At 41.5% G+C, this 21,385-nt stretch overlaps 1 protein-coding gene across 12 annotated transcripts in view; it reads right to left on the bottom strand.

Moving 5' to 3' along the window:
* Positions 1-21,385, bottom strand: part of shot (dystonin-like protein short stop) — a 383,469-nt gene that overhangs the window by 48,008 nt on the left and 314,076 nt on the right. For all 12 annotated transcript variants that reach the window (XM_073091892.1, XM_073091894.1, XM_073091890.1 and 9 more), the window contains 31 exons: positions 19,553-19,804; positions 19,079-19,197; positions 18,461-18,659; positions 17,891-18,118; positions 16,989-17,126; positions 16,326-16,549; positions 15,717-15,917; positions 14,779-14,946; positions 14,203-14,305; positions 13,649-13,756; positions 12,999-13,142; positions 12,373-12,472; positions 11,792-11,917; positions 11,248-11,405; positions 10,811-10,942; positions 10,291-10,403; positions 9,771-9,912; positions 9,330-9,496; positions 8,415-8,574; positions 7,416-7,612; positions 6,855-7,045; positions 6,367-6,491; positions 5,885-6,045; positions 5,424-5,548; positions 4,848-5,047; positions 3,949-4,143; positions 2,996-3,220; positions 2,300-2,434; positions 1,594-1,833; positions 971-1,141; positions 283-477 (listed from right to left, as the gene is read on the bottom strand). In XM_073091892.1, coding sequence (XP_072947993.1) covers positions 283-477; positions 971-1,141; positions 1,594-1,833; positions 2,300-2,434; positions 2,996-3,220; positions 3,949-4,143; positions 4,848-5,047; positions 5,424-5,548; positions 5,885-6,045; positions 6,367-6,491; positions 6,855-7,045; positions 7,416-7,612; positions 8,415-8,574; positions 9,330-9,496; positions 9,771-9,912; positions 10,291-10,403; positions 10,811-10,942; positions 11,248-11,405; positions 11,792-11,917; positions 12,373-12,472; positions 12,999-13,142; positions 13,649-13,756; positions 14,203-14,305; positions 14,779-14,946; positions 15,717-15,917; positions 16,326-16,549; positions 16,989-17,126; positions 17,891-18,118; positions 18,461-18,659; positions 19,079-19,197; positions 19,553-19,804 — 5,142 coding nt within the window. The remainder of the gene's footprint in view (positions 1-282; positions 478-970; positions 1,142-1,593; positions 1,834-2,299; positions 2,435-2,995; positions 3,221-3,948; positions 4,144-4,847; positions 5,048-5,423; positions 5,549-5,884; positions 6,046-6,366; positions 6,492-6,854; positions 7,046-7,415; positions 7,613-8,414; positions 8,575-9,329; positions 9,497-9,770; positions 9,913-10,290; positions 10,404-10,810; positions 10,943-11,247; positions 11,406-11,791; positions 11,918-12,372; positions 12,473-12,998; positions 13,143-13,648; positions 13,757-14,202; positions 14,306-14,778; positions 14,947-15,716; positions 15,918-16,325; positions 16,550-16,988; positions 17,127-17,890; positions 18,119-18,460; positions 18,660-19,078; positions 19,198-19,552; positions 19,805-21,385) is intronic.

The raw sequence follows: 21,385 nt of genomic DNA, 5'->3' as shown, positions 1-21,385 counted from the left end.
GGCCACCTTTCATAGCCTACTCCAGGTCAAGCATGGCCTTGCGCTCTACCGCATCGCTGGCAGCAGCTACCTCGTTGCCTATCACGGACAGCGACATCTAGTTCAGTTATATCTACAACGTAGGGTCGCTACAGGCACCCCACCTTCATAGCCTGCTCCAGGTCAAACATGGCCTTGAGTTCTCCGGCGTCACAACCCGCGGCTACCACGTTGCCCATCGCGAACATCTACAACATCGACTGCTGCTATAACACAGACATAAGGTCGCTACAGGCCCCCCACCTTCATAGCCTGCTCCAGGTCCAGCATCCGCTGCTGCGCGCCGCCGGTGAGAGCGTCGAAGCGCTGCATGAGGCCGCGCAGCTGCTTCTCGATGGCCTTGCGCTCTCCCGCGTCACAGCCAGCCGCCACCTCGTTGCCCATCGCGAATAGCGACGACATCGAGTTCTGGCGGTCCATTAGCATCTTCTTTAGGAACTGCAACAAAAAATGAGGTTGAGTTTGTTGAACAAAGAATAATGGTGCCCCTGGTAGACCACATACATGATTAATTAATTGCGAATAAGGTTGAAATTTAACATGTAATATCGAAAAAGAGGTACGCTCGTATCTTTGAGGATTAAATTTAAATATCTGATGTATAACCGTTATTACAAGAGACAAATAAGGGTAGTAATAGCTAGTAGGACCATAAAAATCATGTAACTAATTACGTTTTTTTTAAAGAAAAATAATAATGAACTATTCCTTAAACATCCAAGATCCCAACTTGAAAATATTTGTGTTTCTCATATAAGATATGTTTTTTAAAAAGTGTATTTTTTAAGGAGGTAAATCTTAATATTTCGTAAAAATCCATTTTAGATAGGATAATTACAAAAAAAAAAAAAACAAATCGTGGAAAAAATCTACGAAGGCAATATCCGTCTTAAGTGTGATAACAAGGATAAAGCCTTAAAATGATATATACCTTCTGCTCCTGCAACTGCGCCTTCACCACCTTGTAGTCAGCGGAGGGCGGCTTCTGGTTGTTGACCATGTCCTCGGTGTCCGCGAGCCACTTCTCCAGCCCCGCGAGCGCCTCCGCGAACTTCCCGGACTGCAGCAGCCCCACGTCCAAACGACGTTCGCGCTCATTCATCTGGTAAAAACGATTGGAAGTGTTAATTCATTCCTTCAGTACCGCGAACGTATATATTCTATACTCTCATTCACTCGGTCATCATCGTCAACACATTGCTTCGCATTTCTTCTTTTTATTGAGTAAAAGAAGCAAACGTATAGTAAATAGATTGCTTATAGATATGTACAGATCCGTCCATATTTTTATGATAGGAGTTCTTTGTCTACATAAAACGAAAAAACTACATGAATGAACTAGATTCGTATCAGTAAGTAAGAATGCAATCTCCACAGTTAAACGTTTAATAATGATGGTACGCCTCATATACACCTGTTTTATGAAAATCTACAAAGCTAAATTTGCATATTTAAGAATGCTATTATAAAACAATGGGGCAACTATCTATTTTTTACTTACTAAAAAAATGTAGTGATTTTGAAACTTTCAGAAATAGAATAAGCAATATGCACCTTCTCCTTAAGCGCGTTCCACTTATCATTCATCTTCTCCAGATCCTTCTCCAGCTGTTGTGTGGAGACCCCCTGAAGCGCCGAGCGGACCAGCCCCTGGCCGATCTTGTTGCAGTGCGTCACGTTCTGGCCCAGGGGCTCCAGCATCGCCTGCTTCAGTTCCCCGAAGTCCTTCTGCTGCGACCTGATCTGCTCCACCTCTGATGATACCGGTTTCAGGCTTCGCACTTGTTCAGATGCCTGGTGGGAAAGCGATGGATTTGTGTTAAAATACGTGAAAATAATGTGTAAAAAATATTTTTTCGAAATCACAAAATGTACTAAGTTGGATGCCTGATAGTATAAGGTATTTACGGCTTCACCGATCCGATAAAATTCTTCAGGCTTTTCACAGTTATAGAATAATACTTTATGATTTATGACGTCATAACTTATACGACAATCTGTTGTCGTTAAGGTGTGGTATGGTGGACATTTATATCAACAGACATTCAACATGTTCTGTCAGACAAAACATATTTTTCTATAAAATATTTTAACGGGCACCGCTCGTGCCTACAGTCTCGTTACAAAAGATACCCATAGTATACAACAATTTTATTTTGTCTGATACGGCCCATATCTATCATGTAGATATATGCAGATTATGAGAGGAATTCTAAGTAATTACTCCTGAAAATTCCCTAAAAATCTTCCTAATATTTACCTCGTCCACATCATCCATGACAGAGTCGTAGGCCTTGTAGAAGGCCTCCAGCTTGCTGAGGGTGTCTTCCAGGTCTTGCTCCTTGGAGCGCGCACGCTCGTCCAGTTTGGCCAGTTGTTTCCGGAGCCCTTCCACCTGGAGATACCATATTTATTATTAATTGGCATTCGAATTCAACTTACATTACAATTACGACGTAGAAGATCAAGATTCATAATAATGTCACTCTCCGGAAACAATCATTATAAATCTAATACGATGGTTTGGGATAAAATTTTTGCTAGGTAAAAAAGTCGATCTTCCAATAACATTGTTTATAACATTGAAGAAAGTGACCGATATATATACTATTAATAGCGAAGTATAAATCATTTGCTATCCCATTTTCTAAAAAAGAAACAAGGCCTTCATACAATTAAGTCCAACTCATTTTCTAAAAAAAACAAGGCCTTCATATAATTAAGTCCAACTCATTTTCTAAAAAAAACAAGGCCTTCATACAATTAAGTCCAACTCATTTTCTAAAAAAAACAAGGCCTTCGTACAATTAAGTCCAACTCATTTTCTAAAAAAAACAAGGCCTTCATATAATTAAGTCCAACTCATTTTCTAAAAGAAACAAGGCCTTCATACAATTAAGTCCAACTCATTTTCTAAAAAAAACAAGGCCTTCACATAATTAAGTCCAACTCTTACCTGATCATTAGCCTTGCCGGATTCAGAGTACCCGCTATCAGCCAGGCCCTCCGCGGCCCTCTCGGTGTCGACGATCAGGTCGTCGGCGGCCTCCAGCCGCTTGTAGAAGCGGTTGATGTCCTCCAGCTGCGCCCGTACCGTCTTGATCTCCCGACCTGGTGGCTTCATGCCGTCCAGCTCTTTTTCCAGGTCGGACAGGTCGTGAGAGACCCCCTTTACTTTGTCCTGGTAAAAATAGAAAAATAATAGATTTTGTTTTACAAACATACAAAGTGTTGAATTAAAAGCTTTTGTTTACATTTAAATGTTGAATATAGTGAATCAAATGAGAACATTTTTTAGAGTGAGACAATTTTCAATAACGTGTATACCAAATTAAATTAACGTCCAGTTTTTGTTTCTCGATACGTATAAATAACATACAAATGACGAAATTAGGAGTATTCAAGACGATATTTTTTAATATAATTGCTTAGTTTTAGTTTAGTTTTAGTAAAGGTAGATCTTCTAAATCAAATTACTTCGATTTCTTTCATAACATGTCAACATGTGTATTATCCCCAAAATTCAGTACTATTTGCAGTTGTCCTAGCATCAACCTCTCTTTAGTGCAAGATGTCAACGTGTGTAGCATCCACAAAATTCTATTCCTTTTGCAGTTGTTTTAGCATCAACTTCCACCCGTTACTAACACTACACACGAAACAATTACGTATCCGTGTCAACGTGTATAGCATACCCAAAATTTAGTAGCATACCTTTCGCAGTTATCCTAGCATCAACCCCCCGCCCCCCTCACCCGTCACTAGCCACACACACGTAATAATAACTTATCTGTGTCAACGAGTGTAGCATCCCCGAAATTTAGAATCCTTTCGTACCCTTAGTAACTATCTTATCAACTTCCCCGTTCTACACCTACACGTAACACTAACACATCATCCACCACAAACCTGGAACTGCGCGTAGGCCGCGGCGGCTCCGGCCAGCAGGTCCCTGGCCTCGTCCGCCTGGGCCTCGAGGTCCCGCAGCCGCTCGGCCAGCGCGCGCGCCGTGCCCTCCAGCTCGGGCCGCACGCGCTCCGCCGCTTCGGGCCCGCCGCACTCCAGCGCCAGGGTTATTATGTCGTCCACTGATGCGTTTACGCTCTGTGGAAATTATAGATTATTATAGTTTGTGACGTCACGGGTTTAGAGGTAAAAAATAAGCATGTGGTCCAACTTATAGTAAGTGGTTAGAGATTATGTATATATTTATTCAAATGAGTACATGTAACTTCTAAGTTATAGGTGACATCATCACCTGTCATAAAATATCGTAATACAGTATGAACAAAGCAGTATTATTCCTGTAAGTTCAACTAACGCTATCTGTTATCACATGACTGTATAGCGCAACACATTTGTAATGGCACGTACACGTACACACGCACGTATTACCAGCCATGCAAGGAGGTCCCTGGTAGCAGCGGATGAATCAGCGCGCGAGTGCAATTACAGTGACTACAACTAACACCTCCTCGTCAAACATAAATAATCTATAGCGGGGCACTATGTGTATGCGCATGATATACATGCCGTGCATCAGGTCCATTCCCGCAGCGGGTGGAGCGGCGACGGTACGCACTCACAACATACGAGCGGCGTGTCCACCGCAACTACTACTTACTCCCACCTCTTATCAAACATCGCAACTAACCTGTAGCGGCATCCTCAGCGCATGCACATGATCCGCAAGCCGTGCGAGCAGGTCTCTCGCAGCAGCGGGCGGTGCAGCGCTTCTCTCAGCGCACGAACGACGCTTCCATTACAACTACTACTAACCCCACCTGTTTTCAAATATCACAACTAACCTGTAGCGGCGCTCTAAGCGCATGCGCATGATCAGCGAGGCGTGCAAGCAGATCCCTCGCAGCAGCGGGTGGTGCAGCCCTAGCGGCGGTGAGGCGCTCTTCGCAACGCGCGAGCGGCGCGTCCACAGCGCGCACGCGCTCCGCGAACTCGCCCAGCTTGCGCGCGGTAGATTCTAGGTATTCCACTTGTTGGAGGACCTCTGTGTAGGAAATATATTGTGTTCATATCTTGGTTTGTTACTTCTTAGTTCACAAATAGGGAGATCGTCAGTCAATCACCCAGCTAAAGGAGGGAGCGTTTGTGCAATTGATTTATGGAGCAGTGGATTTTATCGGATTATGAATCGTTTTTTGTATCGCTAGGACTGATCCTATCCTGCTGTTACCCACCCTTGTCGACGCCCTTAATGAAGTCTATACTATTAATAATGACAATGTGTATTTTAATATCTGTCTTATTAACAACAAATTATTGCGACAAATAAACAACTTTACAAAACAACGTCAAGAACCGAAATATATTACGCTCCTTATACATTCAAATATTCCTGATAAAAAAAGTCATTATCCACTAACCGTTGTTAAGTTTGTCCCATCTGTCCTTCATGTTGTCCAGCTGCTTCCTGACCACCTCCTGGTCCACGTCGCACGACGAGATAAACGTCTCGCCCAGAGTCTTGTTGTTCTCGTACTCGCCGGACCTGATGAGGAATATTTCATTTTATAAATAGGTACACAGCAATGATAGGAGTTCTTCTTTACTAATACATAAACAACGTGCGTGTGCACGTAAATTTACGTCCGTGTCCGAAGGTTGTTCATTACGGGACTGTACCCTTCCCTCCTTCTATTGATGGTCGGTTCCCAGATCGAGACTGATGTCCACATATCTTCACCTGTCCAAGTGTAGGGCAGTCTAAGACCTTCTTATCTCTACTTAGGTAGTATCTCGGCCCAACTAGCCTCCGCTCCCGCAGCCACGGCAGGAGCGACTCCCGCGCCTCGCTGTACACAGTGTACACAGTGTACACACTCACCGCTTCCACACGTCGTTCCGCACGAGCTGCAGGTCGCGCAGCTGGCGCTCCACGTCCTTGCGGCTGGCGGCGGCGGGCGGCAGGCGCGCCAGGCGCTCCTCCGCGTCCGCCAGCCACGGCAGGAACGACTCCTGCGCCTTGCTGTACTTGCGGCAGTGCTCCTGCACACACAAACACACACATTATTATATTTACAAAACACTGTGGGAGACTGAAGTGACGCGCGCCACCAACACTTATATCTTAGCGGGCGGAAGTGACGCGCGCCACCAACACTTATATCTTAGCGGGCGGAAGTGACGCGCACCACCAACACTTATATCTTAGCGGGCGGAAGTGACGCGCACCACCAACACTTATATCTTAGCGGGCGGAAGTGACGCGCCGCTAACACTATATGAGATACAATCTTTTGTTATGTATGCATTTGTTTACAAAAATCCTTAGTAATTATTAAGGCTTCCTTAGTTAATGATACTCACCATAGCAGCTTGCAGTCTGTTGTGTCGGTCGACTGTTTCTCTCTTCAACTTGTCCCATTGAGTCTGGATTCTATCCAAATCTTTTCTGAGGTTTTGGTGAGCTGGTTTCTTCTCCATCTCACGTCCTGGATAATTGGAAAGGGAAACGTCGATTATAATAATGCATTAATTCTAAAATAGTAAGAAGTTTTTGGACACTAATGTCAAAATTGCAGATCGAAAAGGTAAAGATAGTTTTGCGCAAAATGCTTCAGGATAGCAGTTAATGCATACAAACTCTATATTTTTTGATATTTTTTTAATTGTAATACAGAGGTACCCAATTTATATTACATTAAGAAATGTAAATAAAGATACATGTTACTAAAAGACACTCTATTTAATAAAGGCATAAGTTAATATAAAATTAGAAATGAACATACTTTGCTATCTATGGTCATATAGCGTATGGTTACCTGTTTACCTATGGTCATATAATCTATGTTTACCTTTGTCCAGCAGCATGATGATCTCGTGCTCGCGCTGCGTGAGGTCCCTGTAGAGCGGCTCGTGCTTGGCCAGCTGCTGCTGCAGCTTGCCCCTGTCTGCGGACACCTGGAGACGGCCTGGCAGTGCCGCCAGCTCAGACTGCAGCCACCCGAGGGTTCTGGAGACGCTCTCTTCTAGGTTGCGCCCGTCCCTATGATAGTGTATATTGGTAAGTGAAGTTTCACAGGGATTTTTTTAACAAACTCAGGCAATTCACGATTTTACACTATTATTAAAAGGCTTCAGTTGAAATTGGCTTCTGTAGAAAATTAATTTATTGTACATATTGTGACATTAACATATAAAAGTAGATCTTTATCTTAAAGTAGATCTCTTGGTCATTAAAATATCTTTAAAATTTAATTGGTGATCAACGCTAAATTTTATCAGCCTATCAAAAAGTCTGTCATACTATTGACAAATGTCATAAATTCAAAATAGTTTTACACGTCAAAAATGTTACTTGGCCAGAAGATATTTATAGGCGAAATTTTCTGGTTTTTGTTGAAAGATTAACTCACTTGAGCGCAGACTCGATCTCCGCCTTCCGATGGTCCAGCTTCCTTTGCAGCGCATCGTACTGTCTGGCCGCAGCGGTCAGCTTGCCCTGGATGTCCTGGCGCGCGGCCGGGTCGCCCAGCACCTCGCCCAGGGCCTCTCCAGCTGCTTCTAGGTCCGCGAGTAGAGGGCGCTGGCCTTCCAGCTGGCGTTCTAGGTTCTGGTGGGGAATGATAAGCATATTTATAAATATAAATAGATAATAGTTTCAAACGAAATACGAGTAATACTTTTCTAAACGTTGTTTTAAACGTGATTTAAGACTGGAAAAATTACTTGATACAATGAGAAAGTAAGTTCTATAATAGAACTATAGTCACAATTAAATGGATTAATATTATATAAATTATTTCAAAATTAGTGTTTATAATCTGAAAATGGTTAGAGCATACTATTGGCACAGAAAACAGCCATGTTGGGAATTTCATTCCCAGATATGAAACTATGACATTAGATTAGATTGTTTCTGCAATTGTTCGCCCCAGGCTCTACGCCTTAAAAGGACATCGCGCTTGGACGACTCCGGTTGTATTCCGTCAGAGATCCTGGAGTTTTAGTGCGGTAAAAATGCTACATAACTCGGTGTCGCTTCCTAAGGCACCGGATACCTTTTTAAGTTTTCCCCTTGTGAACAAAAAAAAAATCGGTTGTCTATAAAGTCGGTTTACTGACGATAGTTGAACATGACAACGTCATAAGAAAATACTGATGGAATGGTTGTATTTTTCAAAAGAACATTTTAATTTTATTTGTTTGATAGATATTTTGTATGGATATAGAGAAGGAGGTAAATACGCAGAGGCCGATTGTGCCTCTTTGTCGCTCGTTCCGCGCTCTCGCTTGCACTTCAAGCCTTAAATGGACGCCTCTGAGCGAGGTAACGCCGCATGAGTCATGGTTTTTGGTGCGTGCAGCCGGCTCCATCGAATTATAAGATGTTGTCACGTCAAAATGTTACTAACCTCGACCTCGCGCAGCTGGTCGGCGGGCTCCAGCTTGGCGCCGACGTCGTCCAGCTTGTCGGCGATGGCGTGCAGCGCGGTGCGCAGGCGCGCCAGGCTGGCGTCGAACTCGCGCGACGTGTCCGCCGCCGCGCCCAGCGACTGCGCGCGCTGCTCCAGTCTGACGGGAGAAAGACGAGGTAGAGTAAAGGGTTAAAAAAGTTAAAGAGGAAAAAATTTAAACCCAAATCCCCTAGATTTGGTTTTTAACTACTGGTAGGGTCCGCGCCAAGCTCAGAATATAGAAATGAATGAACAACAAGTTATAGATATTAGCGGGACAAAGACAGCGCGGGACACCCCGGCACCCTCCGCTGCCCGCTCTCGCCCACGGGGACATAGCGCAGTTAATGTGCCCTTACGTGGCTACGGACTATATATATGCTTGTAGTTGCGCGCAACAATTTCAAAGGGGACTAGAAGTTTGTCGCAAACTATACTACTTACTTTAAAAATAAATACTGTTGAGAAATTTACAATGTGGAGTAAGGCTCAGAAATGAGTAATTAACATCAAAACGATAACATATTACAACATATATATCATCAATGGAAAGGCTAAAGTAAAAATACTTGTTTGTTAAAAAAAACAAAGTTAGTCTTTTGATGTTCTTGTAGCGTTGTTGTACTTTATCTAAATTATCGTATCTTTATATTATCATATTTTATGTTTTATTATAACCAAAACTCGTAAAAATAGACACTCTTAAAATTCTCATTTCAGAAAATAATGACCGCGCAAAATATATTTTAAATAATATTTTTTACTCTAATTATTTTATAAATACATTCAATAAATGTTTAAATGGCACTATTCACTAAGTATTTTAAAATAATCAGACCTTTATTCTTTAAGAAACTTTAAATAAAGACTCACTTGTTGAGTAGATCATTCCATCTGTCCTGCAAGTCCTGCACCTTCTGCGATAGCTTCTGCGCGTCTGGCTCGTTGTGGTGCAGTCTCTGCAATATGGCACTCGCCACCTGCTCCAGGTGGGCGAGTTGCGGCTGCTGGCCGCGGAACTCCTCGCGGAGGACCTGCACCTGGGAACGGAGACCAGAGTCAGGGGCTGTGTCATAGCGCTTTAATAGGGGTATTTAGGCATCGAGGTAATTTCCCAGGAGAGTCCATACATGCTCTATATAATGGTGAAGACTAATAAATTATCGTTATTTAAATTTTTTGACACTATATATTTTAAGTGCATTTTGGAATACTTTATTTAAAATAAACTATTTAAATAACATATTTTCTATTTTAATTAACAAATTGAAAATAAACAAACAGTTTTTAGGTTTTATATGATTGATTACTTACTTGTTGTACTTGTGTTTGGACCATCCTAGAGTCTGACGATATGGGTCCGAGTGCGGCCATCATGCGATCTTTAGCACCGAGCCATTGCGACAGGTTGCTGTGTGTGTCATGGAAGTCCTTCATCTCCTCCATTAGACGGATCCTGTGGGAGAAATTGTATATTTTAGAGTAAACAGTCAGGATTTTTAGCTCTTAAGTGGTTGTAATAATCGTCTATATTTTTTGTAAATTGCTAGCACCAAATTTTTAGGCCCATATTCATATTTTGGAAGATATATTGAGTTGTAGTTAAAATGTTATTTCTCAATAACAATTAGACCGTTATTTCAAAATTCTGATTAATTCAGAATCACTGTCACTGTTAGGTTCAGGTCTTCTCGTTGCTCTAAGCGTAATATTAATCAGGATTTATTCACTTTAGACGCGAAGTCGCTAGATAATATAAATAAATTCGATTATTATGCTATTTACTACATAAAGATGAAAATCCTAATATATAGTAAGGTCCTAAGGTACGTACTTGTCCTTGAAGGCGTCGTGCAGCGCCCTCCAGCGGGAAGCCACGTCCTCCATCTCGTCGTGCAGCCGGTCCGCGCCCTGCACGCTCTGCTTGCGCTTCAGGAGCTCACGGACCTAATAATAAAAATAAGTTTGTTCACATTAAAGTTTATGCATGGCTTCTACACTTATTACCACATACTATTTCATGACTATCTATGAAATCTATGCAGAAAGATAAAAGTCATACGGCATAAATATGTTAATCAATATGGTTAACTTTCTGGTCAGGATTGAATGAGAACCCCTATGTCAATAAATAGTTCGTAGACCCATGCCTTAACAAAGATAAATATCACATGGAAATAATGCAAGAATTTCTGGATGTAGAGATATAAAGGTAACGTAAATGTTACAGCGTTTTTGAATATTCATAAATGTTTCGGAATTATAAATTAATACTTATTACACTTATTAAAGAATAATACATTGATATATAAAAAGTACATATGATATATTATATCATTCAAAATATAAATTACCTGTGTCTTAGTAGAGTCGAGAATGCTCTGTTTCTCGTACATTTCTTCGAGCACCGCTCGCGCTTGCCTGATGGTCTTGTCGGCCTCCTCCTTCGTGTTCGGGATCGACTCCTTGGGCAGTTGTCTTTGTACCTGGTGGGATATTTATAAGTTTAATTATTATGTTTTCTTTATAATGTACTTATAGGACTAGCAGACGTGTATGCAATCCACCTGACAGATGCGCCGCTACCTCCGAGGAATAAGCTGAAACGCCTCGGAAAAGTATATCTCCCTTACCACCCCCTTCAAACTTGAACACGGCAGCGCGTAACACTACTATTATTAGGTCGAATTAGGTGTGACGATGGTGCCGCGAGAGTCGAACCACAAAATGTTCTACCGTGAGTGTTACCTCCAAACCATATCTGTTGTTGTTGTCCAACAGCTGCACATACCTTGTCCAGGAAGGTGTTGAGGTTCCGCAGGCTGTCCAGGTGCTTCCTGAGCTCGTCGCGCACGGAGTCCAGCTCGGCCTGGCGGTCCGCCAGCTTTGTGCCCAGCAGACCGTATCTGTTGTTGATCTCTGACAACTGTTGTTGGATCGGCGACAGTTCTGTAAAGAATGTTGTATTATAATATTGTTTCTGATTAGTTCATTTAAGTCTAGGCGAAGGTATGAGACAAGTTGTGGATGAAAATGATTTTGTGGATTAAAGCAAAGATTGTTGATCTTACGACTGACAAATATTTTTAAAGTTAATACAGCACTTGTTAAATATATTTTTTAAACTAAATCATAGCAAGGCGTACATAGTTAATCGTTGTGGGGGGAGAGGGTTTTGTTTACGGGAGTCGTAACAATATTAAAGAGTAATTGAGAAATAACATTAAAGAGGGACCTAAAATTAAATTATTATTGTCCTTCATCGAAAAAACAGTTGACTACTTGAAAATACAATCCCGTTAATTCTATTTTTAAATAAACTCAGACAAACATACCATCAAGATGGAATCCGTCTTGGCTGGACCGTCGCGACGAGAAACCGCTGGAGGCTGAATGGGCTGATGCCGGGCTGGCTAAGCCCAGCTTGCCAGGCGATGGTGACCTGGTTTCCAGTGTACGACCTGTAAGAAAGTTATATTATTAGGGCCTTAACTTTCATTATTGTCAAACAGATTAAGTGATTTGAATTTTGGTTAGGTGTTCGTTCAAGTATCCTAGATAGATAAAAAATAAGAATGATTTGCAGTTTAATTTAAAATTGGAAAAGTTGATGATGCTGTATTTTGTTCGTGTGTCTTTATTTCAGATTAGATGTTCGTAAAATTATAAAGTAGGTAAAGTAAATAAAAATAGATAAAAACAATAAGAATGTCTTGTTTCAATAAAAAAATTAAAAAGTTGATGATAGTATATTTTTGTCTGTATTTGTATCCATTTCTCTATGGATGTGTGTGTTTAGGGCTCATTTATTTTCTGCTGATGTGTCTCATGTATGTATGTATTTCCAACTGATTCATTTTTTCTTTAAGTGTATGTAGAGGTGTATAGGTATATGTGTGTGCAAGTGGGTACTGACTGGGCGTGGTCCGCTTGGTGGGGCTGTACAGGGCTCGTCTCCGCGGGCTGTCCGCGCGCTCGCCGCGCCACGCCTCGCACGCCGCGCCCAGGGCGTTCACCTGGGGTCACGATACAAAATAGATAACATCCACTGTTTATTTATATTAAAAATACATTCCTAACACTCATATTTTATAGGAATGGTAATTATTAGTTAAAATCGTAAAAGTTACACTGTTTATTTCTAAAAATACAATCCTAACGCTCATATCTTATAGGATTCAATAAGGAATGAAAACTAATACTGTACAATAATTGCAGAGCTACAGTTTACCTCTCTGTATATAAAGTGAGAACTACGGCACTGATTCCTATACTCGTATATTTAATTGATAAATATTTTATGTTCTAACAATAAAAACATCGATCCCTGTAAATTAGTGTAATAAACAATATCATACCATAACATACCAATAAATAAATTAGTAAAAATGAATAAAAGAAAGTAAATTTTATAACTTTTATCCACATGTCAATATTTCATATAAAAATTACCTCTGAATATAATGAACTAATTTAAATTTATATTATACAAACAGGATATTATAATTAAGGCCACAATCTAATAAAGAAATAGAAACTGACCTTATCAATGGTAATAGAATAGTCCCTGTGTTCCTTCGCGAGCGGTCTGAGCTCGTCTTGCTGTTGTTTTATGACGTCCAGGTCGACCGCCACTGGACGCAGATGACCCACGCGGTTCTCCATAGATTGTAGCCACTCGAACACCTATATAACAAGCAAATAACATTATTATAAACAAGCCATTATCACATTGTTTCTTTTAATAGATTTCAAAATATATGTATGGGTTCATAATTTTCACAAATAAGAAAATACAGTTTGATATTTTTAACACATATTTGAGAATCTACTTAAAATGAAACGGGACAAATAAATATATGAAATTTAAGTATGTTTATGCGCACCAACTACTTGTTCATTACCATCGGTAATCAACCCTAGATGGTAGGTAAAAATGAGGTTTACCATAGAGATCTTATGGTCGTCCTCATATCCATCTTACATCACCTAATGTGGGCATTGAATTTAAATGTGTGGCTACTACTAAGGACTAAGTTAGAACGCCATTTTTAACAATACAAAATCATACCTAGTAACACATAATACCTCTCTTGAAAGACTTCGCTGTCAAACCACTATCGATTCTATCACCTTTACATTCTTAACCAATCAGTTCGTTCTACAAATATGTTTGAGTATCAAGGTCATACCTGTACTTTGAGGGTTTCGTATTGGTTGAGCTGGTCCGCCCTTTGTTTGGACAGCTTCTGTTTCTCTTCAAGGGCGGTGTTGAAGTCACGCCATTGGTTCTCCAAAGCCTATTCCAAAAAGAAACAAATAAATTCAACGTTTATTAGTACAGAATTTTCAACTCGGAGAAGTAAAGTCACTGTCTGCATGGGAGGTCTTTAATTCGATTCCAGGTTACGTAAAAATCTAAATTATGTATTTAACGTGATTCGTTTCACTTAACATTTTTAATATTTTATTAATTGTCTTAATGCCACTCAATTGATGACATGTGACAGAAAATAGATAAAAAAAAAAGAAAAAAAAGAAGGGTAAAAAAAAAGAGAAACGGTATTTTACTTTCTTGTAAAGCATAAAATATAGGCAGTACAAAAACCACAATAAAGTCTAAATCATAAAGTGACAAAAGACAATTCCAAATACAAAGTCGCGTGCAAAACCTAGTTAATATGACAACAGTGGAATTCTACGGGCAAAGTCGCGGGCAAAGCCTAGTTAATATTACGATAGTTACCTTCATCCTGTCGCGCACCACGTGCGTGTCGGTGGCGTCCTTCTTGGAGATCAGCTCCTTGCCGGTGCGGAGGCACTCCTCCAGCAGCGGCATCTGTTTGTCTCTGTCGGGAATTAAATAACATAATTTTATTAGGATTGTTTATTATTATTACTCCGGCGGCATCACCACCGCACCCATTTTTGCCTAATAAAAGCAGCGTTAAGCGCTGCTCTGTTCTGGTTTGAAGGGTGCGGCAAGGGAGACATACTTTTCCCAGGTTTCCAAAGTGTTCCAGCTTAGTCCTCATGGGTAGCGGCGCATCTGTGGCCGACCTCAGGTAGGAATCTTATACTATCTGGGATTGATTACAGATGTCCATGGGCGGCAGTAGCCACTTACCATCAGGTAGACTGCACGCTCGTCTGCTACTCCTATGTTAAAACAAAACTTGCCTAGAGATCGCGAGTTCCTGTAACCTCTCGTCATTCAGCGTGAACTGAGTCAGCTCGGACGACACCTCGGCCAGGAAGGCACCACCCTCTACGCTCCACTAGCTTCTCGTAACTGTTTATGAACAGTAATTGTTTCCCTCACCTAGAGATGGCCAGTTCGTGTAACCGCTCGTCATTGACCGCTAGTTCTGCGAGTTGCGCCCGCGCGGCGTCTAACCGCGCCGCCTGCTGGGTGAACTGAGTCAGCTCTGATGATACTTCGTCTAAGAACGCGCCTCGCTTCACTGTGCGCTCCACTAGCTTCTCGTATCTGGTTGGGAAAATAAATGACATATGTTATTTTTAAAGTCATGGAATATAAAAAGTGCATTAATGATGCAGCAGCTGTTATTTCAAGAATAATAGCTGAAACGTTGATGAACAAAAATCTGCCCACTCTTGCCCGCGGGTACATAGCTGCGTCAGTATGCCCTTACTGTTGCTACGGAGTATATACTTGTGGTTGTGTTCGACAGTATTGACTGCTTTGATTACACCTGCGCGCAACAACTTCAGAGCGGACTAGAAGTTTAGTGCGGACTATACCATTATATACAATTCCTAGTGTAAATATCCTCGGTGTGTTACTCCAGCTTCTTGGTAATCCTCGCGTTGAAGAGGTTGAACGAGGAAGTGAACAACTTACAGAGTACGTGTAGCGCCATCTCTTATCAAATCACGGAATTTTCCATATATGTCAATAGTGGTACAATACCTGGCATATATGTCCTCGGCGCGCTGTTCCAGCTTCTTAAAGATCCTCGCATTGAAGCGTATGAGTAAGGAGTCGAGTGACTTGCCGAGCACGTGTAGCGCCATTTCTTATCAAATCGCGAAAACTCACCACATTATTATAACATTTTCATGTCATGGCACTCGCCAATATTATTATTACATTATCTGTACCTAGCATCAATATCCTCAGCGCGCTACTGTAGATTCTGGGTGATATTCACGTTGAAGTATTCAAGTGAGAAGACGAGTAACTTGCCGAGTTCGTGTGGCGCCATCTCTATTCATACATAGCTTAAAGTACAGTACCTGGCATATATGTCCTCGGCGCGCTGCTCCAGCTTCTTGGCGATCCTCGCGTTGGAGGGCGTGAGCGCGGCGTCGCGCGCGGCCGCGAGCAGCTTGCCGAGCGTGGCGCGCCGCCCCTCCGCCTCGCCCGCCGCCGCGCGGTGCTCGCGGAGCTGCTCGTCGAGCCGCTCGCGGATCAGGGACGCGGGTTTGGATTGGCTCCTGGGGAAAGAGAACAATGTTTGAATGAAAATTAGTAAGCTAAATCAAATTCTACTGTACAATTTCATTATTAATTATATTATTATTAATGATTTGATTTGATTTGATATTTTATCATACAAAATCATATTACAGGTAATTTATTTATTGCAGTTTCTTCGCCATAGCAAAAACATTATTGAAGGCGGTAGTCATGTTAATACGAGTAATAATCAATCACCTTAATCTTAAAAATGTACTGATACCTCAAATGACTCTCAAAAAAATAAATCGCTAAGAACAGTTTTAGTTTTTATCAAAATCGGCCACGTAATTCCTGTCAGCATTTTTCGCTAATCCTTATAGTTTCGGATTTGGCCCTGAAGGCCCGTTTGTAAAATTCACCTTAACATGTTCAACAATACTAACTTGAGCGCACTCTCCGCCTGCTGCAGCCACAGCGCCTGCGCCTCGGCCGCGTCCTGCAGCCCCTGGCACTGCAGCAGCGCCGCCTCCAGCTCCGCGCACCGCCCCGACAGCGCCCCGCCCAGCGCGCTGTACCGCTCGCCCAGCTCGATCACTGGCACCTCCAGCTGCCTGATCTCGGAGGGTGTCAGGTTGCCCTCCAGGGATTTGACTAGTTGATCGCATGCCTGTTTAGAAAAAAACAATATTTAATCCCGTTCCTACACTTCTATCTACGGAATCTTCCCAGATTATACGACAATTCGGCTCGAAGGACCAATATTTGAAATTTTGCTACAACAAGTGTTTCGCTTTAACGTAGTTGTTATGGTTCTCAAAAACCGGATGTTTGCAATAATAACTTAGGATTTAATACAACCTAAACATTTAACAAATATCTAATCACATTTTTCGTTTTTTTATCTTAAAACATTTATAAAGTTTTGTAGATAATATGATGTCTTCATGACATTTATGAAATATATTGTGTGAAACATGTCACTACACCGATACTAATTTTTTCATTTTTTTTCATTACACGATTATTATACAATAAAAGAAAAATACATTTCTTTGGAATATAAACTCCAACTTAGGTGATTACTAAAAAAATAAACAAACACTTACATCCTTAGCATTATCAATAAGGCGGCCTTGAGACAAGATCTCATTGTGTAAAGCCTTGGCGCGGGCCAGCTGCGACTCCACTGCACGCGGTTCACCACCAACGGCTTCTGACACCGCGTTGCGGACTTGGCCTTCCACCTGGATACAGTGAAATAATAAATAAAACGGTTATACATTCTGGTTGAGGGCTCTCAGCGCCACACTACTACCGTGGGTCTGGTAATAGACAACCGTAGAGTTAGGAAGACGTCAGCTATCACGCAGATACCGTATCTATGTATTGTAATTGTCAACAAAATACAACATATATTTTACGTCAATTTTATGAATTTCTTATATAATTTTAGAGTTGTTTAGTACCTGTCATAAACATGATGACGTTGAACAATAAGAAAATTAATATTTTTTTAATGGAATCCGTCAATTCTCTGTATTTTATTTAATACAAAACAAAATACTACGGTTTTAACATTCTACATTCATGGTTTTCCATGTACAAGGTTTGTAAGAAAGACTGTTCGTATATTGAGTAGTTTATTGAAATAAATCACCGTTCATAATGTTCGAACCGCGTTTCTGTAGCGCGTGGAGACGGAGATATCAATAGCAGCGCGCTGGCTGTACAATGAACACTGAGCACACTCACCGTATTCAACCACCGCTCAGCGCGTTGCACCGCATCTCTGTACCGCGCGGACCCCTCACTGGCGGCTCTCAGCCTATCCAACAACCGTTGCGCCCTCGCCGCTAACTCCGCGTGTTGCCGCCTCGCTCTCGACGCGGGCACGTGCACCAAGCGAGCGAGCAGCGAAGTGCGGTAGTCGTTCAATGAACGACATCGCAGTTCTACAAAACTGCAGCGAATCGCCACTTACAGCCCGTAGATCTAAGTAAGCACTCACCGTGTTCAGCCACCGCTCAGCGCGTTGCACCGCGTCTCTGTACCGCGAGGACCCCTCACTAGCGGCCCTCAGCCTATCCAGCAACCGCTGCGCCCTGGCCGCCAACTCCGCGTGTTGCCGCCGCGCTCGCGACGCGTGTTCCCGCACCGCGCTCTCCGACGCCGCGGGCACGTGCGCCAGGCGAGCGGGCAGGGAGGTGCGGTAGTCGTTCAGGATTGATAGGAACTCCTGTTGGAAATGGTATAACATTATTAGTGATAAAGTACAGATATAAGAAAGAATGATTGCTTTGTCTATACAAACATTATGTTGCAATTTCACATATACGTCTTATACCACTTACATTTTAAGCACACATTTCATCTACTTGCGTCCCCTATTTGTAACTATTGTCTAATTTTACATGAATGGCAAAAAATAGGCAAGCTAGAAATGTATTCGTGTAATAAATAAATTGCAGTCAATAGCTAACTGAAAAACAACCACTGAAATCCAAGTCAAGCAGATATCTGATGGATGCGCTGAGGTCCAACACGACCTCTCGCACGTCCTCGCTCTGGCCCAGCTCACCTTGCTCTCGTCGACGAACTTCTGCGCGGCCATGGTGATGAACCGCAGGTCCGCCTGGTGCGCGATCACGTCCGACACGAACTCCCGCACGTCCTCGCTCTGACCGGGCAGGCTGTCCAGCTTGGACAGCGCCACCTCCTTCTCCTCCAGGGTACGGTACGCGGAGTCCATCCAGGCGTTGAAGGTGTTTACTTCGTTACTGTATGTAAAACGGAAACATGGTTAATTTAGCATTGCGTTCGCGATGAATTTTTAAAGATAGGCGAAACTAATACGAGATACAAAAAGTAACAACAATACCGGAAGGAAAATGCCAAAAAAAGGAAGATAAAGAAATCAAGGAAAAGTCTACATTTGTAAGAGTTTTATCATCATAAAATAAAAATAAAGTATATCTTTATACTAATGCTATGTTTAGGAAATGAAAAAAACGTCTGACTGTCTCTATGAGAAAATATTCGAATATATCAACAAGACTAAATGATTACATTGATGCTCATCGTCAATGAGCTACATTTTCCTCTAAATTCTTTTTCAATAGCCATATCGGCTCACATCTATAATAAGGTTCTATTTTATTAATATATTCGTTCCATAATCTTGAAGTATGATACTCACGTGAACTTTCCAAGTTCGTCTCTGGCCGCTGCGAGCCTCCTCAACATCTTGTCACACTTCTCCGTACACTTGTCGCAGCGCTGTTTGAGTTGGCGCACGCCGCGTTCCAGTGCTGCCACCTGTTGACGAAATTAGGTATAGATATTGTAATGTATGAAAATGTTCATATAATATCATCAGGTAATTCTTACAAAAATAGTAAGGGACAGATTTGTCTATCACATAGTAAGACTACTAGTCTATGAACTTATCTAAGCGGTCACTGAACATATTCATAGACAATCGCAATTAACTTAAAATAACTATGATTAACTTCGGGTAAAAAAATTGCTTTAGTTGGAGACAAAAAATTGCTTGTTTAATTTTTCGTGATGCTTGGATTTTTATGAGCAGGAGCTAGTTAAAAAGGTCTACATCCTCTTTTTTTACTTTCATTTAATTATCAAGAATCACTGATACAATAGTATGACTTACCTCATGAGGAGCGAGCACGTCTCCACCGGACACAAGCAGCTGTTTGGCCTGGTCCGCGCACGCCGACACTTGGCGCTGGTGGCTCTCTAGATCATCCTTGATCAGCTTCAGGATGTTGATCTGGTTGCGGAGCTCATCCATGTCCTCCTTCACGGCCTCCTGGTTCGCCAACCTCTCCTCGACGACGGCGATCCATTCCAGCAACTTCGATAAAGTCTCATCGCAAAGCCTGTACTTCTCTTCAACTGCTTGCTAAACATTCGAAAATACAATATTAGTTTCTTGTCTTCGAATACGTCATACGGGTCATATACGACCCGATGCCGGACTCACAGTGGTGCAATCGGCAATTTTACATCGCATCTATCTACATTGCGGTGCAAGTTTGTACATGTAACTACGGACGTTCCAATCGATAGTGCTTTTAAACAGTGAATTTTGGGGTTGCAATTTTTAAAGACGCTCTTTACAAATTTTCGATCGACATATTTACAAAGGACGAGGGCGGTGAAGAACTTAGTTCTGCCTATAGCCAGACAGACTGAGTTCTCCAACGAGGACCTGTAAACAAAGCTTAATCTAGGGCAACAGACTATGCGGATAGAAGCAAAGACTTCCTGGAATACAAAGAGAGGCGACACGATAAACAGCCAATTACAGAGAGCGTGAAGGTGACGAGACACAACCAGTCCAATTGTTGCGTAGACCTTATATTAGAACACAGAGTCAAACTACCATGCAAAAAGCAGTACATGCAAGCTGTGAGTGAAATGCAAACGTCAAAACTTACAAAACAAACGGTCAGTTTGACGATTGCATTAATTAAAGATAATAGAGAGAGTAATGTCCAACGGTATCATCTTCAATATTTAGTAATGTATTTTGAATTAGAATTAATTGTTAAAAAGAATAATAGAGTCAAAGTACCTTTTTTTGAATATCTGAAACTTGGAAAAACCTTTTTGATTGACATAAAGAAAGAAGATATAAGTAAGACTGTACACGTAGTTGTAGAGAATCGAACGAATTTACATTTGATTTTAGATGAGATCTTATTTCATTAAAAAGACATGTCTTAAAAGCAAAAATTTATCTCTATAATGAAATAAGTTCTCACGTGGAGGAGACTTTAAAATTAGACGATAATGAATAAATACTACCTTCTGGTGTTTGTGTTGGTACAAAATGTTTTAACATTCATGATATTTTGAATGTTTGCGTCGCGAGTACCCGCCGTACACGACATCACGATAGCTTAGCGTTCGTCATGCATTCCAAAACGTGAGCACGGATCCAAGGAATGAGTATTTTGGAACTTACAATTTTTGGGGACAAAAAAATGCTAAGAAATAATACGATTATAAAAATTGAAAATCAAGAACAGCTGTCATAATAGCTGGTTTTCGAATGATGAAGCAAACAAAAGAAAGCATAGTTCACTTTGATGGCCGGGACGGTAGTCCATCGACGCGTCTCATAAAATTCTTAGCACAAAGTGATTATGGATGTTAGGTATTGGGCGATACGGTGATGGTTCGTAAAATCGTCGTTAATATGATCCCTCAAAGGCAAGCATTCACGATTTAGCTCAAAAGGGCTCTTTAGCATCGCAGGCAACGGCTGGAAATAAAAAACAACATACATCGAGCCTTATTACTATGTGAATAAGCACAAATTCGCTTTGGTCCAATTGATTGTTTCTCTGTTTAAAGAAGTCCTGAAATATCGTTTAAATTTCAAACAACAGATATTTCAAGTCCTCTAAGGGCCTGCCATGCGGATAAACACCCGCGTGCTGATTCTATGGCTTTATAGATATATTTCCTGTAGTGT

The sequence above is a fragment of the Epargyreus clarus genome, unplaced genomic scaffold (genome assembly GCF_041222505.1).
Source record: "Epargyreus clarus isolate Ecla_fem2 unplaced genomic scaffold, WU_Ecla_fem_2.2 ptg000035l, whole genome shotgun sequence".
Lineage (NCBI taxonomy): Eukaryota > Metazoa > Arthropoda > Insecta > Lepidoptera > Hesperiidae > Epargyreus > Epargyreus clarus.
This window is presented reverse-complemented; position numbering and strand designations above follow the sequence as displayed.